General features: G+C 34.4%; 1 protein-coding gene across 1 annotated transcript in view; it reads left to right on the forward strand.

Moving 5' to 3' along the window:
* The first annotated feature begins 3,483 nt into the window (after positions 1–3,483).
* The window catches only part of PLG (plasminogen), a 61,337-nt gene continuing 42,159 nt past the window's right edge, over positions 3,484–22,661 (forward strand). Inside the window, exons 1-2 of the mRNA XM_031937529.1 lie at positions 3,484–3,607; positions 13,611–13,746. Coding sequence (XP_031793389.1) covers positions 3,559–3,607; positions 13,611–13,746 — 185 coding nt within the window. The 5' untranslated portion in view covers positions 3,484–3,558. The remainder of the gene's footprint in view (positions 3,608–13,610; positions 13,747–22,661) is intronic.

The following is a 22,661-nucleotide window of genomic DNA, read 5'->3' on the forward strand; positions in this document are numbered from 1 at the left end:
AAATTTTGCAAAAGGTGAATATTGAAAACTATCTTTGCATGTACATGGAAAAATAAAATACCATTTAAACAAATAAATAATAGAAAAAATATTCAGCATTCTAGTCTTTGTAGACGACCTGTAAATAAAGCCATAATATTGGTCTGACAGTGGTATGGAGGAATGATATCTTCTTTCATCCCTACTTTCTGAATGGTTTCCTTTCTATCAAATTCAGAATTAATTGCTAAGAGCAAGTAGCAAAGTAGCTTAGAGACTCAGAATGTTATTATTATTTTTGGTTATAAAGACAATAATACTAGTTAAAGTTCTAAAATGTAGAAAGTGATGTATAGGTATGGATGTACTAAAAAATGTTTAACAGCTTTCTGTTTTAAAAAAAAATCACCTTTAAGTGGTATCTAGTGGTGCAGTGAAGTGTGTTCAATCTGATCTCAGAAACTTAATAGCTATGTGTCACTGAGCAAGCCACTTAATTCTGTTTGCCTCAGTTTCCTTATCTGTAAAATGAGTTAGAGAAGGAAATAATAAATCACTGCAGTGTCTTTGCCAAGAAAACCCTAAATTAGATCACTAAGAGTTGGACACAATGGAAACGACTAAACAACAACATAAGTGATATACTTTTAATTTTGGTTTTCATTATTAACATTTTATCTAACAATTTCTTAACTCTAGACAACAACAACAAAAAAAAACTCCAATAAATTGAACACTGGCTTTTGTGAGTTGGTATTAGCTAGCTCCAACATTCCTTGATTTAGAAGTGTAATTTGATACAATTCTTGTAACTGAGGAAACTGAGATTCTGAGAATTTAAATGACTTGCCCATGGTAACAGAGATAAAATATATTTGGAGCAGGGCTTGAAGACCAAGTCTCGGGTCCTGTCCAGTATATACAACCTGGATTCTAGACCACCTCTAACACATTAGCAAGCTACTTCTGAACTTTAATTTCCTTTTTTGAAGAAATGGCTCTGTAATAGTTGGCTCTGAAATAGTAATTCAGTCATTTCAGTCATGTCCAATTTTTCATGACCCCATTTGGGATTTTCTTGGTAAAGATATTGATTTGCTATTACCTTCTCCAGCTCATTTTACAGATAAAGAAACTGAGGCAAACACAGTGAAGTGAGATGCTCAAAGTCATATAGCTAGTGTCTGAGAACAGATTTAAACTCAGGAAGATGAGTCTTCCTGATTCCAAGCCCAGTATTCTAAATACTGTGCCATAGTGGGCCAGATTATAATCATTGCATTAGTATTATTCTCACTCTTTCTTAGAAACTTATTGATCTCTTTGCTGAATTGTCATCTATATATTGTGCCCTCTAAAAACAATTGTTTCCCAAGGTTCTGTCCTGGATTTTCCCATCTTCTCTCTAAATCAGGGATGAGGCACTTTATTTTTTCTGCCAAAGGCAGAAATTGGATATTTATTTATAACATTTGGATATTTATATCATCACTTGTTGACCATACAAAATTATCAGTTTAAAGAACTCAAGCAGTAGGAGGTGGTTGTTGCCTTGATAGGGCCAGACCAAATGATTTTGAGGGTCTTATGTGACTCCTTGGTCAGATGTTCCCCACCCCTACAACCATGTCTTTGAGAGAGCTCATTAGTTTTCATGGGTTTAATCTTCATCTCTATTCATTTGATTCCTAAATCTATATCTTCAACCTTGGTCTTTCTTCTGAGCTCTCTCTGTGCATCTCCATTGCCCTACTGGATATTCCAAGTTGGATATTCAAGAGGTATCTCAAATTCAGTATATCAAAATGGAATTCATTATCTTTCTCTCTTAAACTCACCTCTATTCTGACTATGCTTATTCCTGTTGAGGATACCACGTTCTTCAATTTGTATATTTACAGTTTTGGTGTTATTCTCAATTTGTGGCTCATTCACTCTACATATCCACTCAGTTACCAAATTTTGTGTATGCGTATTTTAATCTCCACAACATTCCTCGCATCTATCTTCCCCATCTTTCCACTTACATGATCCATTTCAGACAAGGACTAATTCAATAGCTTCCAAATTAGTGTCCTTGCCTCAAGTTTCTTCTTACTACAATCCATCTTCCCCATAACTTCTAAAGCTATTTTTCCTAAATTGCAGGTTTGACCAGGTACCTTATTCATTAAAATCCAGTGGCCTCCTATTTTCTCAAGTGAGAAAATAAAAAACATAAATAAAAAATCTCCTGTCTAGTTTTTGAAAGCTTTCACAAAGTGACCTTGATCTATCTTTCAAACTACTCTGTGGTCTAGCCAAACTGTCCTTGATGTTTCTCACATTAAATAATCCATTTTTTATTGCTATGTCTATTCTGAACCCAACCTAACTCAAATTGGCCAGTGGCCAACGTTTTGGGTTAAAATAAAATGAAATCTCTGTAGATCATCTAGCAATAAGTAAGAGCTTTGCTTAACTATAGCATAAAAAGGATACTCATCAAGGATTGATTCATTTGAATTCTGCATTTCTCATGTGTTGAGTCTAAGGAAATTCAATTCCTCCCTGGAAGCAGGGCCAATGGTTTCAGTCCTAGTTTTCTGGACTAACAGAGACTCAAAGATGTTTTGTTATTTTTTAATAGCTTATGTGGGGTGGATGTTGCTGCCATGCTGGGAATTGATTCCTTCTTATCTAATCCACCTCTCTTTAGAAGCCCTTGAACACTTCAAAACTCTACTCAAGTATCCTTTTGTACATGAAACCTTTTTTTCTACCTACTATTATCTCTTTCCCTTTTAAAAATTGATCCTGTATTTATTATGCAATATTTTAAGTATAGTAACTTATATACATGTTGTTTTTGTCATTAAAATGTTGACCAACAGGTATGGTTTTAAAATCACAATAGCTCATTAAGGTTGTCTATAAAAGAAGGATTGTGATTTGAATTGGTAGTAGGCATACTATCTGAATGAAATCATGGATCATAGAGTTGAAGTCTAGGCCCAAACAGTATTTTGCATATTAGTGGGTATCCACTAAATGTTTGTTGATTGAATGATTTTTATAGCCCACCAGGAATAAAGTTGTTTAAAGAATCAAACAACAAAATAACAATTTTGAGTTGAAGAATAATTCTTACTGTTTGGTAGAACTTGGAAGATTTAATGAAAATGTGTCAAGCTTGAGTTTAGTAACAGAAGGCTGAAATATTTCAGAGCCAGAGTGTTTCTCATGTTTTTTAATGAATCAGAAAGGAAATAAAGGAAGAAAACAAACATATGGACTATATGGGGAGGTAAAGAGATGGGGACAGGCATTTGGAAAAGGCAATGAGAATGGGACATGGGGAGGAGTACTATTTTCATCACTTCCTAGTATCTAAAATAAATACTGGCATCAAACATTTTGTAAGATCTTCCATGGAAGATAATCTCTGAGAGAAGGTCTCTGAGGAAGAGAGGTCTCTGAGAGAATAATTAACTTAATTTGACTGCTTTGTTTGTTTACGTTCCTTTTCTCTTGTATGAGTCAATAAAGCTTGGAGCATTGGGACACATAGCCCTCTGGACCCTGCCAGCCAACCCCAAAATGGAATATGGGAAAGTAGTCTTTCTCTTTCTTTTATTTCTAAAATCAGGTAAGATTTTGAAAAATATTTATTTTAATGGAATGTATAATTTTAAGAGCATCTAAGTTTTTTTTATTTTTTTTCTACAATTTCAATTTTTTTTTTCCCCTAGGAATGAGTAAGTATGTTGCAAATACTTGAACAATTAAGACTCAACAATACCTTTGACTACTCTTCTAGCTTGACTTAATATAAACATGATTCTTGAAGTGACTTCATGTGTAAATTGGTTCTTTTAGTATTTGGCCCACTGAATTGTCAGGCCAAAAGGTGGTAGAAAACTGAAGAATTTATCAGGTGATAATAGTAATTTCCCCATGAATATTGTCAAAATACTAGAGATGATTAGGATAGAGAGGAAAATAAACCACTTTCTAATATCCAATATATTTTAAAAAGGAAGGCTAAACAAAATAATAAAGCCAGTAATTTGGCATTCCAAAAAAAGTTTATCAAATTGACCAATAAATAGATTCCATTATTATGATTATTAATTTATTTAAATTAGAACATTTTTTACAAATGGTTTCTCTTTAGGACAAATTTAAAATGATACAATACTACTTTTAGCATTATAATCTATTTTTACAAATTAGGCCCATCTAAAAGAAAAATAGGATCCTAGAAATAATTATAGGATATATCAAAGAGATATAATTATGGTGTGTGTGTGTGTGTGTGTGTGTGTGTGTGTGTGTGTTTGTAATTAGATGTCCAGTTATAAAGATATAAGAAGTGGAGCAATGGTTAAATGCCCTTCTGTAACAACAAGTCTGAGTGGTTCCTTAACTAGACTTACCATTTTACTATTCAACATGATCTGAGTTTCTTGTTTTATTTTAGTGAATTGTTAGAACAATCTTTGTTTTCTTGTTTATCATACTATGAGCATTCCTAAAAGATAAATTAGAAATAATTCAGAAAGAGGCAGGCATAAAGACAGGGATTTGTCTGGGCTACCTTTTTCAGAGTTTTATAAAAGTTAACTAATTTCTTACATCACTTTATTATTTGAAAATGTTTGGATAGATACTTTAGAATCGACATAAATGAGAAGATAAAAACCTTAACAAAATGAATTTTTAAAAAAACTGTCTGTAATCAAGCACTTGTTTATATTGCTAACTTCCCAGAAGAAAGAAAAGCAAAGAGAGGTCAGATAAGGAATAAGCAAATATTTTTTTTTTGGCTGTGCTCAGCAATCTGAGCACAGGTTAAAAAGTGTGTATGCACACACATATAACAATGCATATATAATGTATATTATTATAATACTGTATTATGTGTGTTGTATATGTGTCTGCATATATACATATGTATATGTGGATAGATTGCCATAGATAATCTAAGAGAAAAAAGTCTTCAAAAGCACACATCTTTTTAAATACCAAAATTTATCTTCATTTTAAACTTTCTTTTAAAATTTTTTTAATACTTTAATTTTTTATTTTGCACTTTAGTATCATTTTTCTACAGCACTGAAATAGGCCTTCCAAATGGATTGGATAGAACTTTTTACACCTGCCTTTAGCTGATGCAGACATATTTTACAATTTTACAAAAATAAAAAAAAAAAACCTCTGATTTATTTTTTTAAATGTACTTGTCTCAGTAACAATATAGTCTCACCTTAGGTTTACTCTATGAAAATATTTTTGCTGCTAAAATATATTCTTATATTTTCCCATGGATTCAAGTTCCTTCTAGAGTTTAAAAAAAAAACCTCTGATTTATTTTTTTAAATGTACTTGTCTCAGTAACAATCTAGTCTCACCTTAGGTTTACTCTATGAAAATATTTTTGCTGCTAAAATATATTCTTATATTTTCCCATGGATTCAAGTTCCTTCTAGAGTATGACAGCTTTGAGAAAGTGAGAAAACAGACAAGTTGAACAAGTACTGTCATTTGGGAAGGGTCAAAATCAACACCAAAATTCATAAGGAAAAAACATTCTAAAGTTGATTCCTATTTATCTGGAATATGAACTCTGAAACTGATTCTTTCGTGCTCTTTTTCAATGTCTTCTCAGGGTATATTAGATTGGATATTTTTAATACAGACTCAGTGGTGACAAATAAATCCTTTTTACTTCACAAAGTGTTCTGATCTACACAATTGCAAATAAATTCTCTGGGACTTGAGATCTTAGCTTAAAACACAATGTAGACTCTAGGCTTTGAAGCATATGATTTTCTTTAAGTTTTCTGTAATTAAATCAATCAAATTAAGCTGCTTACTATGTACCAGGTGCTATGCTAAATGATGGAGAGACAAAAAAAAGTCAAAGACAATCACTGACCTCAAGGAGCTTACATTCTAATTGTAGAGAGACACACATTTTTACTTAGAAGATAGCTACCGAGCAAATGAAAGAATAAATGAGAAGGTATTCACTTTTCAAGTTGGGGAAAGGCCTCTGAAGGAAGTGGTAATTAAATTGAGTTTTATAAGGGTAGCCAGGATTCTAAGCCTCAAAAGTTAGGAGCAAGAGTATTCTAGGCATATGAGACAGTCAGTGTAAAAAAATCAAGGATGGAGCATGAATGAGAAAACCAGCAAATAAACTATTATTGCAGGACCATGAGTACATGGAGGAGATTACTATATAAAGAAGCCTGGACAGGTAGGAAGGGATCAGGTTGTGAAATTTCTAAATGTCAAATTAGAGTTTATGTGATTAAAATTTTTTCAAAATCTTATAAGATTTTATTTCAAGATTCCTATATGGTCAGTTATTCATTCAATTATTCATTATTAGGTTTTGACTCAAACTAAGAAGAATGAAACATTAGGTGAGGTCTTCAGGTAGAGGCTGGGTACTTATTTGAGTGGAGGAAATGTTCAGATAGAAGTTAGTTGGATGAGATAATCTCTAAAGTCACTTTTAATTCTAAGATACTACAGATTCTAAGATCCTAACTTCTAGAAGGACACATGTTACTCCTTTCTCACTTTGTCTACCATAATATCATGATTTGAAATTGGATATTAAGACCTAGTGAAAGATTTTAGTCCTGTAACTTTGTAGTTACATGTAACTATATGTTACATTAGTTACACATAAATTAGTTGCAAGTAAGTTTTATATTCGTGTAACAATTAAGATTAGTGTGGCTCAGCTTCAGACTAGAAACTCCAGAGTAAAACAGATCTATAAGTCAACTCAAAAAGAAGTTTGGATTGGGGGGAAACTGGAAGGAAATGAAAAAATTGGATAATATCAAAATAATTTGATAATTGAAAATAGGTGAAAAAAGGAGTAAAGGTAACCAAAGAAGATTAAAATTAGGTGAGCTCTGTCATGCTGATAAGGATGGGATGGGAACAGGAAGGTAGTTAGTGGGTTCTCAAGGTCCATATCTGCTTTGTTTCAGTCTATGCTTAACATCAATCTACTAAGTCAGCTTTCCTTTTTCTCTCCAAACCTCAGTAAACAACGGGGAAATTTTCCTCCCCAACATCCACCACCAAAATATATTCATCTGCTTTTGAAAGAGAAAGAAAAGGTGTCAGTAGTGTTTAAAATAGGAGATTCTCATTTTCTAAATTTAGTTGAGAGGCAACGGTCAATTTCATGCTTCCCTGCAGGTAGGCAGATCCTTCTGGAAGAAAAGATAGAATGATGGAATAAGTTTAAAATGTAGACAATAAAATAAAGAAATGGATGAGTAATACATCTTAGAAAAGTTGTTAAATAATAGCATTTAAATCTTACAATTTTTTAAAAATTATCTATTAAGCATGAATATTATTTAACCTGTATTAAGAGTTGATAGGATTGGTCTCTTTAGATAGGTAAGGTATTAAAAGTCTGGGATGAACTTTTTTTCTTGGCTTAGCAAAGTGCCTAGCACACAGTAGGGCTTTAATAGATGTTTTTTGAAACACAATGAATGTTTTGGAGTCATGTTGGGGTACTAACTCCTCAAAAATCATGTTCTGGGACACATATGTTAGATTGTCATCCTCTAGTGACTGATAGCTTTGTGAAACCTGCAGATCTAAATGTCTCTAGAAGATGGCAATCTCTCACTGAGAGCAGGAACTTTCACTTTTGATTTTCTATTTCCAGTGCTTAATATAACATTAGGCACATCTTTGGTGGGTTAATAAATAATTGTTGATCGTTAATTATTGAATTTTCAACTAAGGATCTCTAGCAGCCCAAGGGACACAGTAATATGCATTTCAAATTTCATATTGAAGAGAAAAGCTCTTTTGTCTTCTTACCTTAGAGCTTTGAGGGATTATAAACTTTTGAGAACACACAAGCAGCATCAAAATGACCCTGGGAACACAATATTATTCTTGTACCACAAAGTGAGTCTTACAGGATCAAATAAAGAGTATTCAAAAGAGGGCAAATATGATTAAAACATTCTCAGACTTATCTCAAAGTTGAGAGAAACCTAGAAGTTTTCTAGTACACCCTCAGATTCAGGGCAGTTATAGGAAATCAGTTCTGAAGTCAGGAAAAGCTTAGTTCAAACCCAATCTCATGTACTTACTGGCTGTTTGACCCTGAACAAGTCACTTAAATCTGTTTTCCTCAGTTTCTTCACCTTCAAGGTGAAATGGAGAAGGAAATGTCAAACTATCCAATTTCTTTGCCAAGAAAACCCTACTGGGGTCATGAAGAGTTGGATGAGACTGAACAAGAAACAAATATCCTGAGTAAGAATCTCATTTACAATATACTCAAATGAGCCTTAAACTTTTTGCTTGAAAAATTTCCAGTGAGGGGGAAAATCCCCAGATGAAATCTACTGAAGGACTTGGGAGTATCTGGTTTACAGAAGAGAAGGTAGTGTGAGAGGATAAACTTTCTCTTTAATTTAACCTTGGAAGGCAACCTTGATGATGAGTGGAAGCTACTACTAGTTAGTTATCCCAAAGTGCAAGGAAATGTCACACACAGGCTATAGTGGTTGTCTTTCAAGCAAAAGGGTTTTTTATGTTGTTGTTTTGTTTTGTTTTGTTTTGGATTTTTTTGGAGGTGCATTTTTAAGAGGTAATTCTTGATCACAGAATTATCGATCTAATTCTGAAAGGGACCTCAGATTTTATCTTGTGCTAATCCTTCATTTTACATATAAGGAAATTTAGGCCAAGTTACATGACTGACCCAAGCTCACATAAGTAGTATGCATCAGAGGAAGAAGTCAAACTCTGATCTTCTGATTGCAAAACCACTGCTTCTGCTTCTATTGGACAATGTAATTTCTTTTACTTATGATCTCTTAGATGTTCTCCAACTCTGAGATTCTGTAAATTGTTATTAATTGCCCAAAACACCATTGATATAATATTTATCAATACTCCTCCTTCCCAGGCCATACCCAAAGTATTTAATGATAGTTGTTGACTCTAGAAAAAACAGGCACAGATCTAAATAAATAGAGATACTCTTTGTCAAGTGTCATAGTAGTAGTTGCTGCACTGGTTTCAGTCTTGGGAAACTAAACTAAAATGTATAGAAATTCCTAAATTTTTTTTGTGTCATGGTTCTTTTTGGCAATTTGGTGAAGCCTATGGACCCTTTCTTGGAATAATGTTTTCAAATGCACAAAGGACTACATTTCTAGGACTACAAAGGAAATCAATTATATTGAAATACAGTTGACAAACTTTTCTAAGTTTATAAACCACAATTTTTTAAATGCATGCATATATATTCACATATATGTATACTCACATATATTTTATTTGTAAATGTATATATTTCCTATGAACTAATAATATAGGATTTTAATAAAAATTAGACTACTGTTACTATTTTTTGTTCTTTTTAATTTTTTTTATTTTAGCTTTTTATTGACGAAAGATATGCATGGGTAATTTTTTAACACTGATCTTTGCAAAAACTTCTGTTCCAACTTTCCCCTTCCTTCCTTCCACTCCTTCCTCTAGATGGCAGGTAGTCCCATACATGTTAAATATGTTAAAGTATATGTTAAATACAATATATGTATACATATTTATACATTGCATAGACCACAATTTAAAACCTCTGCTCTTGAAAAAAAATTTGGAACTCAAAATCTTAAAAATATGATTGTTGAAAACTATCTTTTATATATAATTGGAAAAATAAAATATTAAGTGAAAAAAATAAGAATTTTTGCTCTTATGGTGGAGGTATCTTGGTGTTTTTTTTCTCCCACTTTTCAACTCACTGAATCCTCTACTCTAGTGCTTTGGGAACAAATTTTTTTAAATGAAAGCTTTTTATTTTCAAAATATATGTATAAATAATTTTCAACATTCACCCTTGCAAAACCTTGTGTTCCAAATTTTTCCCTCTCTTCTCCCTGATTCCTCCCCTAAATGGCAAGTAAACCAATATATATTAAACATATACAATTTTTCTATATATATTTCCACAAATATCATGCTGCACAAGAAAAATCAGATCAAAAAGGAAAAAAAAAAGAAAGGAAACAAAATACACAGAAAAGTGAAAATACTGTGTTGTGATCCACATTCAGTTCCCACAGTTAGTTCTCTCTCTGGGTACAGATGGTTCTCTTTATCACAAGACATTGGAACTGGGCTGAATCATCTCATTGTTGAAGAGAGCCAAGGGGGACAATTATTTAAAGGTTAGGTCTGCCTAAAGGATCATGTACTCAGTGTAAACTGTAAATTAGTTATGGGACACGTATTTTATTCTTATACACATAAAAAAAATGCTAAACATGAAAGACAGTGAGCATTGATAAAATGATTTAAAATAGGAGTCTAACTTATATCTACTGTTACAATGCTGGGAGTCCAATATAAGATATTATCAAAACATGCAATAGTCTGCAGGTCCTGATTCTGATAGGGTATTTTAAATTTCACCTAGGCTCTCACTGGCCCTCTTCAAAAACAAAGGACAAACAACAATACTATATTTCTCCAAATCTATATTTGCAGGAGAATCAATCTGTACTTTGAGCAAAGCAGTATTGAATTAGCTCAGAAGAAATGTGAGATACCAAGTTAAAGAAGACACCCCAAATGTTCATGGGGACTATTTGTGGCAGGAGCATCCTGAGCTCATATTGGCCTGATGAGCCACAATCAGATACATTATAACTCGACTCTAATATAGTAATGCCATTTTGATTCTCTTTGAGATTGAAGGACAAAAAACAAACAGTTTTCAGCATACTGATCTCTTCCTCATTTTGGTGATCATCTTCTCTTATTAAGAAACTCCTATTGTTAATCAGCTTCACTCAGTGAGCCCAGTGGGCTCCAAGATGCTGTAGCATTTGGAGCAGCTATCCTCCAGGAAAACATCTAAGGAGATGGACTAAACCAGGTTGAAAATAACTGACAGGTTATCAAACCCACTGGTGAGTTAGGAGAATAACTACCTGAGCATGTGAAGATTTTCTGGGTGGATGAAAACAATTTGCTCTGATAGCCCTAAAGGTAGTTGGAGCAGGCTCTGTGGAATGCACAGAGCTTGGTCAGACATCCATGATACCAAGATCATTCACTGAATCCTGGGCCATAGCCAGTCATTTTGACTTTTGTCCTCCCACTGTATTTTGATAACTCAGAATGAGACTGACAATTGTGTACCTCTGCCTTATTTAAATCCAATTCACTCCCAAATCAAGACATCACCTATGATATCATTGAGTCTCTTTGAGAACAAGGGATGAACAATAACAAGACTGCTCAAACTTACAAGGTTGCCTCCAATCATGGATATGTTCACTTGAGATTTATATTCAGAAAAGGAAACATAGAGGAGAAAAGCAAACTAGAGGCCCAGATGTCTCAGGATGCTCAGGTGGGAAAGGGCCAGCCTATCCCTCATTCCTCATTGTGAGTCTCCTTTGATGTCACCTAGATGGTAAAGGATGAGTAAATCTGTCAGAAACTGTCTTTCTTTTGAACTGATGCAGCTAGCCTCCTGCTACTATCTGAAAATAAAGGAAGAAAAAGGGACCACTTAAAGTTTTTTGCTTCATTCTGATGGACCAGTCCATTCAGTATTAGGCTGGCATATGGCCAGAAGTCATGAGGTTCATCACCCTCAAAAATTCAACCACCGAGTCTTCAAAAGTATCCGGAGGGAGCTCCAAACAGTTGCTGGATTGGCTCCTAAAGTTCAATTGTGTCAATATCACTAAGGATGACTTTGATGACTTAGCAATAAAAATAACTATTTAATGATATTATAATAAAATCAGGTGAGACATAAAACAGGGAGCCATACCATCACCAAAAGCAATCTCCATGGTCATGGAAATTAGCATTACAGAGTCCTGGTTCAGGAGGGATTTTTGTGTTTGGTGAGACCTTTTAGAGCAGAGGTGTCAGAATTTAACAACAACAACAACAAAATCTGTCTTTTTTTAAAGTCAGCATGTGGCCAGAAGATTTCCTTTCTTAGTTTGACAGCATTGTTCTGCATTATTCTGATTGTGTTGATTGTGTCAAATCACAAGATCCTATAGCATCTCTTGGAAGACACAGGTAATTACTCAAAGGAGTTTGGTCTATAAATCTGCACAGAAAAGATTAAGTGAATGAAAAATAACTGTTGTCTAGATTTTGACATGCAGTTGGAGGAATACCTCATTGAGACAGTCTAATAGTTTATGTATATCTAGAACAGACAGAACAGATATACAATAAGGTAGGCCTGATAGGTAGCTAGATGATGCAGTAGATAGAACCCTGGGCTTAGAATTAGAAAGGCTTGTCTTCCTGAGTTCAAATTTGACCTTAAACTTGTATGACTCTGAGCAAGACCCTTAATTGTTTGCTTCAGTTTCCTCATCTGTAAAACAATCTGGAGAAAGCAGCAAACCACTCCCAAGTCTTTTGTCAAGAAAACACCAAATGGGGACATGAAGAGTCAGAAATGATTGAACAACAATGCCTTATTTAACATAGTTTTTATGAGAATCAATTGAGATTAAGTCTGTAAAGAACTTTATAAATGCTAGTTTAAAATTTGATTATTATCATTATCCCTATTACTATTAGTTGCTTAAGTAGAAAGGTAGCAAGAGATATTAATAAAATTTCACCTCCCTTTCAATTTTTCTTCTTTAATAATTCTAATGCCCAAAATTTCCTTGGTGGAGCAGTCCTTCCACTAAAATAAACAAGGCATCCCTTGCCACATATACATACATATACATATGCTTTTTTTGTTGTTGTTAGAAAATTTTGTGAGTTACTCTGGTTGGAAACAATTGTCATCTAGTTGTCTTCTGGTGACAAACCTTTCCAAACACACATAGTCTGGTCTTTGGATGAATTAGTGGGCCCATATATTCAATCAGTCAATAAACATTTATTAAGTATCTATTATGTCCAGGCACTGTTCTTAAGGGATGCCAAAAAAGGCAAAAGATAGTCCTCAAGGAATTCATAGTCTAATGAATTAGATGTTTGAAGCTTTCCTGAATTGGTAGGAACTTCCATACCATAGCTTGTGTATTTCTGACGGCCCTCAAGAGTCTTAGCCCATTTCCAAACCATAATGGAGCCTCTGACTAAGACTCTAATGAAGATTTAATTCCTTCTCTTCATTCAAAGAGTAGCATGTTGCTTTACCAAATTGTTACAATCTATTAGAAAAACTGTTTACTTGAGGCAAAAAATTTCTTCACGCTAAGATTTTTTTTTTTCTGGATTCACATTAAGCAGCAGTTCTATGACGAACTTTTATATAGCTTCAATGACTTTCCATTGCTTAAGGAATAACAATTGAGGCAAAAAATTTCTTCACGCTAAGATTTTTTTTTTTTTCTGGATTCACATTAAGCAGCAGTTCTATGACGAACTTTTATATAGCTTCAATGACTTTCCATTGCTTAAGGAATAACAACCAAATACCTTAACAAAGAGGCTTTTTTTTTTTTTTTTTTTAGGACTTTCATGTTTTAACCCCCTATTTCTTTTCCTTACTGTAAATTGCAAAGTATTAATGATTTGAACTGAATGGTATTTGCCATTTCTTTGCACATTTTACTCTTTTCTTCCTCCTTTAGGACAAGGAGATCTGTTAGAGAACTATGTGAAAACAGAAGGAGCTTCGCTTTCTAGTTCCACCAAAAAGCAATTTGAAGCAAATAGCATAGAAGAATGTAAAGCAAAATGTGAAGAGGAAACTGAATTTGTCTGCAGGTAAGTTCACTTGGGTTCCAACCGTGCATGCATTCTGCTGGTTGAGAAACTATTTTGGGGAGCAAAGCAAAATTTATTCAAGATTTGTTTATCAGCCAAAGGTAGATTTAACTAGAAAAAAGAATATGGTGGTGTCATATCTGGAGCAAATAGCATTAGCCTTTTAATCCTCCCTATGTATCTAAAAGTATGCTTAACTTACGCCTACTCTGGAACATTACTAAGAGCTAAAATGGACATATGCCCATATTAGCTTTAATAACTCCCCATTGCTTACTTATATAGAATAAAGTCCAAACTTCTTAGTGGGAGTCCTCAAGGTTTTCAGAGTTTGCCTTCTGCCTACTTTTCTAAGCTGATTTTTTTTTTTTTTTTTTTTTTACTAATTTTTCTTTTAAATTTCAATAGTACTTTGTATCTCACTTTGGAACTTATCACATTCTACTGTGTATTTTGGTATTAGTAGATTATAAACTGCTGAGATCCAGACTTGGAAAGCAATGTAGCAAGTCTTAGAGTTTGGAAAATCTGTTCAAGCCCTGCTTCTGGTACATCCTAGATGTATGTGACTTATCTTTTTAGAAGGCCATGAAGCATTCTGATACTAAAAATTATGGACAAATTGAGTCTACATCCCTAGAGTGAATTATTTTATTAGAAGTTTCCCTCCACATTGATGAAGTCTTAGCCCCAGAACTACTCCCCCCAAAATCCTAATAGCACCTAGACACTAAGTTACTTGATAAATGCTTGACCTAATAAATGAATTAATTCTATGAGAATATCTCTACAATATTTGTATTGGCCTATTTCATAAACCAGAGCTAAGGCTAAAGATATAATGACCAAAAATGCAGAATTGGACAGAAAGTTGATTTTATAAAAGCAACTCTAAAAATGTCATCCATCAATATTTTAGTAGACATGATCTATCAATTCATTTGGAAAAATATGGATCTCTCTCCTTTCATTCCCTTTTCCTTTGTGCCTCCTTCTTTCTCTTTTATCGAATCTTCTTTAATTTCTCTTTCCTTCTCCTTCTCTCTGTCTGTCTGTCTGCCTCACCTCTCTATCTACCCTGAACACATGTTCCAGGCAAATTCTAGCTTACCATAAATAGGCAAATGGAACACAAATAAGTAAATTTACCAAAATAGCTTCTATGCAGAGAGTTAACTTTTAACGACTGAGTTATGAACTTGCAAGAAGGATTCAATTGAATTGTTTTATCCACAGGTAAATGTCCAGAAGTCAGGCTTAGCTGTTCTAAAACTTGTGATGTCAGAGGGAGCTAGTGATGTCTGAGTTATGAACTTGCAAGAAGGATTCAATTGAATTGTTTTATCCACAGGTAAATGTCCAGAAGTCAGGCTTAGCTGTTCTAAAACTTGTGATGTCAGAGGGAGCTAGTGATGGCTCAACAATGATACTGAGCCAGAGCTTCAATCTGCTGTTGGCTATCCAGTCTGTGAGCCCAAAAAAGAGAAGGAGAAAATGCACACAATGACTCTGGCTGCTGTTGTGGTATGGAGAGGGAGAAAGAAAAAGGAGAAGGGAAACAGGAGAGAAAAAGTCCAAGTAGAGAAATGAGTGCTGTCTCCTACTTCCCTCAGCTAGTTTTGGCTAGTTTCTATGTCTACAGATGTGCTCTAATTTCTGAATAATGCTACAGAAATCAAAGTCACAGGTCACCATCATTACTAACAAGCATTTATTGAGTGCCAGTTGTATACCAGATATTGTGTCATGCATTAGGGATACAAAAGCAAAATTTAAACAGTCCTTCCCTTTAAAGAGTTTATATTCTCAAGGCCAGCTAGGGAAAAATAGCATCATCTATATTCTAAAATTTATTCCAGATCTAGTTTAGCTCATTTCCCAAGAAATGTAGATTTGGCAAAGGACCTTAGATAATCTACGTGAGGTTTCTGGGATTTGTGAAAAGTTGTGTAAGAGTAAGGAGAACTCAGGTGCTGGTTCAGGCTCATCCAGTGACTCATTATGGGATCTTGGGCATGTCCCTTCCCCCTTACCATGGCCTCCATTTTCTCTTTCTATAAAATGGGAAACTGAATTAAAATTTTCTCTAAAGATTCTTCCATTCTAACATTCTTCCCTCAAAGGTCATCTTCCTGCCAAATTTTGACAGAAGTCCTTCTAGAAAATATTCATGCTTTGCTTCTAATATAACTTCTCTATGTGCTTTTCAGTTCAAATTCAGATTGAAAAATGATATTCTTAACTTAGTGCCAGATTTAGTCCAAGTAATGAGGTCAATGATAAATCAGAAAGAACTGGCTATATTTCAAATAAAAAATTGTTTCCTTCATCTAGTTTTACTGCCCTCAGTTTCCTCTTTCCAAGAGTGATCTCTGGGCAAGGATGGTAATTATATGTGCTTTATTAACTAGTTAGGCTGTATCTCGGATTTCATATTATGATAGTCACCCTAAGTTCAATACCTAAGTGAATCTTCTTTCCAAAACTTTCCTTTTGAAACAAGTGGAATGTAAAAAGTATTAATAATTCCAAGAATCCTTCAACACTGGACTTAGGAGTCAGAGAATATGACATCATGCCAAAATCTTCCACTCAGTATCTATGACATTTTTTCATAAGTAAAATTAATGGGAAATTAAGTGACTCTGAGGTAAAATTTAAGCTCAGGTCTTTTTTACTCTGGCATTTTACTCAATAGGCTGATCAAAACATAGTATATAGATTCCTGAACTTTGAGTCAGGAAGAATTATTTTCAAATTCAGATAATCTAGCAGTGTGAGCTTAGGCAAGTCATTTTACCTCCATAAAAAGGAAGATTACTGTGAGGTTCAAATGAGAGAATAATATGTACCTATGTTCGGTAAATCTTAAAGCTCTATATAAATGTCACAGAGCATTTTAATTATATGTTCACCAGCAAGATTTAATAGATGTGCACATCAAATATATAGAAGTATAGTTTGGATACAGTGCAGCTGAATGGACTTTCTTAAGCTATAATGTTGCAATGTATATATTGAAGATAGAGGATATGCATGTTGTAGACATTACCAAAGTATTATTGCTATTTGAAAAAAAAATTTCTAATAACCATGGTGCCATTTTTACTCCTCAACAAAATTATGGGAGGTTGAATGGAACATTAGTATCATATAGCAATCTTTAATGCCCTGGGGATTAATGTAATTCTACATGAGGCTAGCTTTTATATCTCATTAGTAGTTAGCTTTCTGGTGAAAACTATGTTCACTACAAAGTTATTCTAATTTTTCTCATTTCCTTCATTTGCTTATTTGCTAATTTATTTTTAACATTTTTTTAAAGTTTCAAATTCTTTTCCTTCCACCCTCTTTGCTTCCACAAGCAGGCAAGCAATATATTTTATACATGTGAAATTATGCAAAACTTATTTCCATATTAGCCCAAAATAAAAAAAAAACAAAGAAAGAGAGTGAGAAAATTATACTTTAATTTGCACATGGAGTTCAGTTCTCTTTCTGCATGTGGACAGCATTTTTTCAATATGCATCTTTTGAAATTGTCTTGCATCACTGTATTGATTAGTGTGGCCAGGTCTTACACAGATGATAATTATTACAATGTTACTGATGCTATGTATAATGTTCTCCTGCTTCTTTTTTCACTTTGCATCAGTTCATGTAAGTCTTGCCATGTTTTTCTGAAATCAACTCTCTCATAATTTCTTATAGGACAAAAGGACTTTATCACAATCATATGCCAATCATATGGTGGGCTTTTTTCTTGCCATGGACAACTGCTTACTTCTGCTCTTGATCCTATTCCTTTAATTATCTCTAGTAGCTTTTACTTTCAATTACTTTCTCCCTTTTTTTCTCTCATCTTCCCATTCTCCTTATCCCTGCTGTCCAAACTATACCCAGATCTCTCCCATACTTAAAATAGTTCTTCTTGACTCTGCCATTCCTGCAATGTGTCTTCCACATCTCTTTTTCTTTTCACACTTAAATCCTAAAAAGCATTGTCTACTAATTCCTTCCACATCTCCCACTTCTCTATTTCTCATGATTGGTTCCTGTCCTATCATTTGACCATTGCTCTCTTCAAGTTTACTAATCTTTTACCTACCAAACAAAATTTATCTGCTCTTATCAAGTTTACCAATGTTCAATATTTCAACTACTAAATCTAATGATCTCTTCTTAGTTCTCATATTTGACCTCCCTATAGCTTGTGAAACTGTTGACCACTCTTGGACACTCTTCTCCCTTTGCTTTTCTGATATTATTTTCTCTTGGTTCCCTTCTATCTGGCTGGCTGTCCCTTTTTAGTCTTTTTTGTTGATCATCTTTTTCTTTCTGTTTCTGTCATGGGTTCAGTTATTATTTCATTGCAGGTGTGATTCCCAAATCTACTTATCCAGCCCTCATCTGTCTTCAGGGTTGCATCATCACCTGCCTGCCAAACAAATCCAGCTGTATTTCCCATAGATAGTCCAAGCTCAACAAGTCTAAAACAGAAATAGTTTCCTCCCTCAAACCCAACTCTCTCAATAATTTCTTTATTTCCACTGATAGTACCATCATTATCTGGTCATTCAGATTTTAATTTCTAGCTTCCAAATTCTCCTATATTCTTCACTTTCCCTAGTTCCCCATTGTCCAACTGGTTGCCAACTCTTGTCAGTTCTACTTCTATAAACTCTATAATTGCATTTGCCCTCTTCTTTACGTTTATATTCCTTATTCAATTGTTTTCAGTTTTTGTCTGATTCTTCATGATTTCATTTGAGGTTTTCTTGGCAAAGATATTGGAGTAGTTTCTCATTTCTAAGCAAACAGGGTTAAATGGCTTGCTTAGGGTCATACAGCTAATAAGTGTCTGGGGTCAGATTTGAACTCCTGAAGAGGAGTCTTCCTGACTTCAGGCCTGGCATTCTATTCAGTACACTGCCTACATGCCTCTCATATATCTACCAGTTTGTCTCAGGGCCTCATCATCTATTGCTTGGATGATAGCAATAACTCCCTGCTGCTGTTTTCTCCCATTCCCAGTGCATTTCTCCTATAAAGCTACCAATATTCCTAATTCAGAAGTATCTAATAATATGATTCACTCTCCCAAGAGGCTTCAGTGACTTCCAGTTACTTCTAGTTCTTAAAGTTCTTCAGAGCCTTACTTCAATCTATCAGTATGTCCTTATTCTTCTCTCATGCTCTACCTTTCAGCAAATAGCAAACTGTTTGCATACATTCCCTTTCCTATCTCTATGCTATTGATTGTAAAGTTCTCGCTACTTACCTCTAGGATCTCTAGCTCCTTTTAAGGTACAGTTTAAGTGCTACCTCCAACATGATGTTTTTCTAGATACTCCCCTTTTGTTAATGCTTCCTTTATCTAGTTACTTTGAATTTACTTTAAAAATTTTTTTCAATAGTATTTTATTTTTCCAAATACATGTAAAGATAACTTGTGCTCCAAATTTTTCACTGACCCTCTTTTAACCTCTCCCCTCCCTAAGACAGCAAGCAATGTGACACAGGTTAAATATGTGCATGAATTTATTTTATATGTAACTACTTTATGTTTTTTGGCAGCTACAGTGGATAAAGCCCTGGGATTTTCGTATACATGAGTTCAAATCCAGTTTCAGAAACTAATTAGCTGTGAGATGGTCACTTAACCCTGTTTTCCTCAGTTTCTTCATCTGTAAAATGAGCTGAAGAAGACAATGGCAAACCACTGCCATATTTTTGGATGGGATCACAAAATCACTGAAAAATGACTAAGCAACAACTTTATATTTACTTATTTGGGTACATTATTCCTCTCTTCCAAAAAGAATACAGTCTCCTTGAAGATAAGTGCCTTATCATCTATAACAATTCATAATGAACTGGATGACTGAACTCAGAATATTTGTAATGGTCCAGTATCAATGTAGCAGGAGGCGTCCAGGAGAATACTGTGCCTAGCCCTGCATTGTGTAATATTTTTTATCAATGATTTGAATAAAGGCACAGATGGCACAATTTTCAAATTTACACTTGAGAAAATTGGGAGGGCTAGCTAGTACACTAGATGATAGACTCAAGATTCAAAAAACTCTTGGCAGACTCAAGCACATTTACCTGAACTTAATCAGACACACAGGAATAAATATCAAATTTTATTTGGGTATAAAGCATAATTTTGAAAAGTATAAGATGGAGGAAGATAAATCATGCTTCCATAAAAATTATTCTGAAAGTGATCTGGGGAGGGGGTAGTTGATTTTAAATTCAATTTGAGTCTGTGGATTTGTGAGGTTAACTAGAAAAGTGAGCACAATGTTGGGCTCTGTTAAGAAAGGTTTCAATTTCAGGAATAGGAACATGACAGTCCTATTGAATTGTGCTTTATTCAGCCTCTGTATGGACAATTGAGTTCAGTCTGGGGTTTACAATTTAAGGAGGATAACCTAAAGGGGCCTTAAGCTTGTGCCGTCTGAGGCTTGGCTCAAAGACGTAGACATAATTTTCTTGGAAAAGTGGCCATGACTGCTCTCTTCATGTATTTGAAAGACTTTTATGTGGAGGAGGGATCAGATGTATTCTATCCGACCTCAAGGGCAGAATAGAAACAGTGGGTAGAAATTTCAAAGACCTGTCTAAAAGTGGAACAGAATGCTTTGAAGGGTAGAATCTCTCCTTGGAGGAATTTAAACAGAGACTGGATTTCTTGTATGTCAGACATAATTCCTTTCATAGAGATTGAACTAGATGGCTGCCAAGATACCAACTCTCAGGTCTCAAATTCTGTGATTGTGATCCTGTAAAGTCTGGCACATAATGGACACTTTAAAATGCTTATTGATATAGATCAAATGCTCAATAATCTTTGGCAGAGAATCTATTTCAGTCAACACATGGTACCATTTGAGTCATTGAAAATTACTCCCCCATCTCTGAGTCATTTTTATTGTATATACAGAGAGGTGTCATGGGAAAGTAGAAGGATTTCCAAGCTTACAGTCAGAAGGTTTGACTTTATGTCCTTACTCTAATACTCACTAGCTACATCTTTCTGGAAAAGTAATTTCCTTTATCAACCTCAGTCTCTTCATCTGTAAAATAGGGATATTTATATTTGGACTCTCTAGATACTCAATATAGTTGTGATGCAGACAGACAACACTTTGTAAAACAAAGTACAAATATGAGATATTCTTGTATCAGCTCTACTGCCAGGTTTGTGATGATCTTGGTGTACTATAGCCAGATGGTGACACAGTGGATAGAGATACAGGATTGTTGTTCAGTCATTTTTCTTTTGTGTCTGACACATTTAGGGATTTTTTTAGGGGGGCAAAGATATAGGAATAGTTTCCCATTTCCTTCTCTAAATTATTTTCCAAATGAGGAAACAGAGTTAAATAACTTGCTCAGGATCACACAGATATTAAGTGTCTAAGGGCAGATTTGAATTTGGGAAGATGAGTCACAAATCCAGCCTCAGACACATACTAACTATGTAACTCTGGGTAAATTACTTAATTTTAATTTGTCTCAGTTTTTTTCTAAAATAGGGGTACTCCCTGTTTTATAGGGAGCTCCTACCTTCTAGGGTTTCTGTGAGGATTAAATGAGGTAACAAAGTCCTTAATATATTATTACATGAATGTTTTTTAAAATGAGAAGACAATTGTAAAGTACATAGCACAGTACATGACACATAGTAAGCACTATATAAATGTTAGTCTTTAGTATTATTATAATTCTAGCTTTAAATCTGTGATCTTATGATCACATTCTAGGGAGTATGGTAAAACAGTTGTACATTCTGATTTCTATTAATTATAATGAATTAAAGAGATTTTTAAAAGATTAAAGATTATTATAGATTAATTGTCTTATTGTCATAATTTAACAACTTCATGAGGCTATATAGATTGGCGTTTTTTTAGTTTTTTCATTTGCTACTTCTAAATTTGTTATATTACATCTTTAGAAGACACAGGTAAACTTTCCCTTTTCTACTGGCCATTTCTGGCAAGTAACAGGAAAGTTAAGGCCTCAGATATTACTAGCTGTGTTATTCTGGTCAAGCCATTTAACCCTATTTGCCTCAGTTTCCTTATCTGTAAAATGGCAAATCACTCTAGTATCTTTGCCAAGGAAACCCCAAATGGGTTCAACCACTTGTATGTGAAAGAGGGTTGTAGACCTCTGAAATAAGTTTGTTTTATTAAATAATGAAGAGGAAAGAGGGAGAGAAGAAAGACAGGTGTATAGAACATCAGATGGTATAGGGCTCAAGCTAAAATTATTGGGAAGTTCTACCATCTATGACACACCAGTGAAGTTTCTGGGACGTGCTGGTGTGTCCTGGCATTAGCTACAGAGCACCAGTTTAGATCATGAGTCATCCTTCAGGATCTCTGACAAACAATGACACAATTTATGAGATGCCTCTGTTTGGAACTTCTTTCCAATTCAGGATGTCTTCCAGGAGGAAGACTGTTCTATGAGTGAAACACAGTCTTGGTAATTAGATGCTAAAACCCAGATCCATCTTGGGATGGTAATCCCAAGTGAGCCAAAAACCTCAGGAGGACACAAATGGAGGCAGTGGGGTAGAAAGAGATGGGACCAAACAGGGCCAATAAGGGAGAGTGGAAACCTGCCAGCTACGTGGGCTGGCTGATAAGTACTTTCAACTGAACAAGAAAGGCTATGTACCAGAGTCAAACAATGGGATGGAAGTTGGGGGTTTAAGCTATCAGGGTTAAAAGTCAGATTCAAGAGAGAAGCCTAGGGTAGCAGATCTGAGTGAGCTAGACTAACTGCTTTAAGTTTCTTTCCCATAAGAGCTTTCGATAGATGTGATTAAGCTTATCTGGAATAAAATACCTTGCAATTATATTCTTCTAGGCCTTGTAACATAGCCCAAGACC

Source organism: Sarcophilus harrisii, chromosome 4 (genome assembly GCF_902635505.1).
Source record: "Sarcophilus harrisii chromosome 4, mSarHar1.11, whole genome shotgun sequence".
NCBI lineage: Eukaryota > Metazoa > Chordata > Mammalia > Dasyuromorphia > Dasyuridae > Sarcophilus > Sarcophilus harrisii.